This window comes from Sinocyclocheilus anshuiensis, unplaced genomic scaffold (assembly GCF_001515605.1).
Source record: "Sinocyclocheilus anshuiensis isolate Anshui unplaced genomic scaffold, SAMN03320099.WGS_v1.1 scaffold311, whole genome shotgun sequence".
NCBI classification, from domain to species: Eukaryota; Metazoa; Chordata; class Actinopteri; order Cypriniformes; family Cyprinidae; genus Sinocyclocheilus; species Sinocyclocheilus anshuiensis.
This window is the reverse complement of record NW_015549606.1, coordinates 135672-138412: the sequence shown is the minus strand read 5'-3', so window position 1 is coordinate 138412 and position 2741 is coordinate 135672. Positions and strand designations below refer to the sequence as shown.

Genomic DNA, 2741 nt, shown 5'->3' with positions numbered 1-2741 from the left:
ATATCAGATTACATGTCCACTGGAGCAATATTGGACTTAATAGGGATTGAACTAAGGGTAACATGACTGCCTTTTTTTTATTTTTTTTGTAAAAATATATATAATTCATCCCATTGGGGTTGGTTTACAAATACTATATATATATATATATATACACATATATATATATAAAACAAAGGACTTAAATAATTGCATTCTAATTCCCTTTGCAACACCTTGTAAACATACAATGAGCCCAAAAGAACATGGGCCGATCATGCAAAAACAACAAACCAGTTTGTCTGTCAACATACAGTGAGAGACCTTTTTTTTTAGCTCGACTTTTATTACACACAGTCTGTTCACTGTCAAAACACTAAATCAGCAGTCTTCAATTAGCCACAGGCAAATCTGAAGCTAACATGCAACCAGCCTGTCCTTTCCTGTTATATTTACATTGTGCCTTTTGTTAAAGCCTTTCACCACACTGTAATAGACAGAGCAAACTTCGCAGCTGCTGCTTAAATCCTATTGCTCAAACCTGGTTTGTCTCCATACACCTGAAATCAGGGTCTACAATAGTTATCCATTTAGGAAGTCAAAGACATGGCTCATATCAGATTACATGTCCACTGGAGCAATACTGGACTTAATAGGGATTTAACTAAGGGACAGTACACACATGCTTGCCAAAGATTACTAAGCAATTTCTGATGAGCTTTCAGTATTTCCATGGCATGACATGTTTAAATAAAGTCAGGACTCATTTGAGAGGGTTATTGTGAGTCAGTGTGGTCTTCTGTATGATCCTACCGATCAGTCACATCTAGTGACAGCGTAGCGTTTAATTAATTATACTTAGACTGTGCCTCTAAAAGTTAGTTGAACAAACAGAATTTGACTGAGTAAATATTAATTGACTGTAAATTATAATCAAAACACCCATGACTGTTTTCCAGGGCATTCGAGAGAGTTCTGTCTTGTCCCATTTATTTCAGATTGATCCGTCTTAATCCTATTAGCAGACACTCAGCTGCAATGTGTACTAAGAGGTTTACAAAGGTCCCCTGTCAGATTGCCTCCTGCTCGATTCTTTTCAAACACCCTGACCTGTGTTATAAACCTAGCTGCTCTATTCTTTTGTGCTGAAATTTTATCGCAGATGTCATTCAGATCCTGAGCAGAAAAGTCTCTGTAATAATCCTGACCTTGAATTGTCAGTTGTATGGACAGTTTTGGAAAAGACCAGCTCTGAAAATGGCAGCGAATCAACTAGAGGACGTGGTTCAAAGATGGGTAAGGAAACTAAAGGAAATATTTAAACTAAAGGAGTCATATTTGGTTGCAATTTGTTTTTTTTACTACAATATGTTTTTGTTATAAATGCTGTGTTTGTATTTACATCAAGTTAAGCATACATATATGTGTAATTTATTAAGCATTATGATAATGACTGTAAAAGGCATAACGACAAGGCAATATGCTGTGAATGGTTTGTACATTGTACGTTTTCAGAGAACAACTGAAGACTTTAAACCAGAGGACCATGAGCTCTTTCTGAATGCTGGTCATACATGCATTGCCCAAGGTGATTACACTCAACTCCTGGACTTCATAAAAGAGGAGGCCAATCAGGTAAATCTGGAATAATTGACATATGCTTTTAAAACCTTTAAGTTTTAGATCTTACTGTATTGGAAATGATTGCAAAATATTTATCATCAATTTTTATTTATTTAAAGCTTTAAGGACATTTTAACATATAACATACCACTGCAAAGAAGGTACCTCACTGTAAAACCTAACAAACGTCCTAATCAACATGTTTTAGTTGACTTTACTTAATGTACAACAATTTATTAATTTTAAATGTAAAAATGTAGTAATCTGTGCTAATTTGTGTACTATGCCTTTGTTACTCCGTAATTCAGATAAATTGATTTGTTTGAGTACCATTATGTCAAGACAGTTTCTAGTTCCCAGCATGCTTTGCTTCAGACTTTATGAATAAAGAGATTCCTAAAGGAATTGAAATTAAGTTATTTTACAACCCCAATTCCAAAAAAGTTGGGACATTTTATAAAATACAATAAAATTAAGAATCTGTGATTTGGTTATTCGTTTTAACCTTAATTTAACTGACAAAAGTAAAAAGATTTCCAATGTTTTCACTGACCAACTTATTTGTATTTTGTTAATAATTGGGAGAGCACAGAGCACACTCCAAAAAAGTTGGGACAGAGGCATGTTTAACACACTGTCACATTAACCGTCCTATTAATTACAATGTTTAATCATTTGAGAATTGGATTTGAGGATACTAATTGTTAAAGTTTCGCATGCAAACTTTTTGTCCATCTTGCTTGATACAAGACTTCAGCTGCTCATCAGTCCATAGTTGTTACTGTCTGATTTTCCTTTTCATGATGGGCCATATATTTTCAATTGGAGACAGATATCAAGCGTAGCGTTAGTTTTGGCAGGTCACCTTAGTCAAGCTCGCATCAGCTGACCTTCAGCTGATCCCCATCTACCTATGGGAATACGACACCTATCTAAGCATTCATATATAAGGTCCCTCAGTATTATCAGCAGTTTTCGCATTGCTCAATAGCTAATTAAATGGCGAATTCGGCAGGCAAAACACCATCATCACTAGGAATCGGGAATTTAGAGAAGTGGAATTCACTTCCCCAATGGTCTCACCTCCGATTCATTCAAGTTCGTTAACTTGAACACGTGAATTCTCTGCATTCAGGGGC

The 2741-nt window shown here is 35.4% G+C and overlaps 1 protein-coding gene across 2 annotated transcripts in view; it reads left to right on the top strand.

Moving 5' to 3' along the window:
* Window positions 1-1029: 1029 nt before the first annotated feature.
* Window positions 1030-2741, top strand: part of glmnb (glomulin, FKBP associated protein b) — a 22917-nt gene continuing 21205 nt past the window's right edge. For both annotated transcript variants that reach the window (XM_016447793.1, XM_016447791.1), the window contains exons 1-2: window positions 1030-1275; window positions 1495-1614. In XM_016447793.1, the coding sequence (XP_016303279.1) occupies window positions 1237-1275; window positions 1495-1614 (159 nt within the window). In that variant the 5' untranslated portion in view covers window positions 1030-1236. The remainder of the gene's footprint in view (window positions 1276-1494; window positions 1615-2741) is intronic.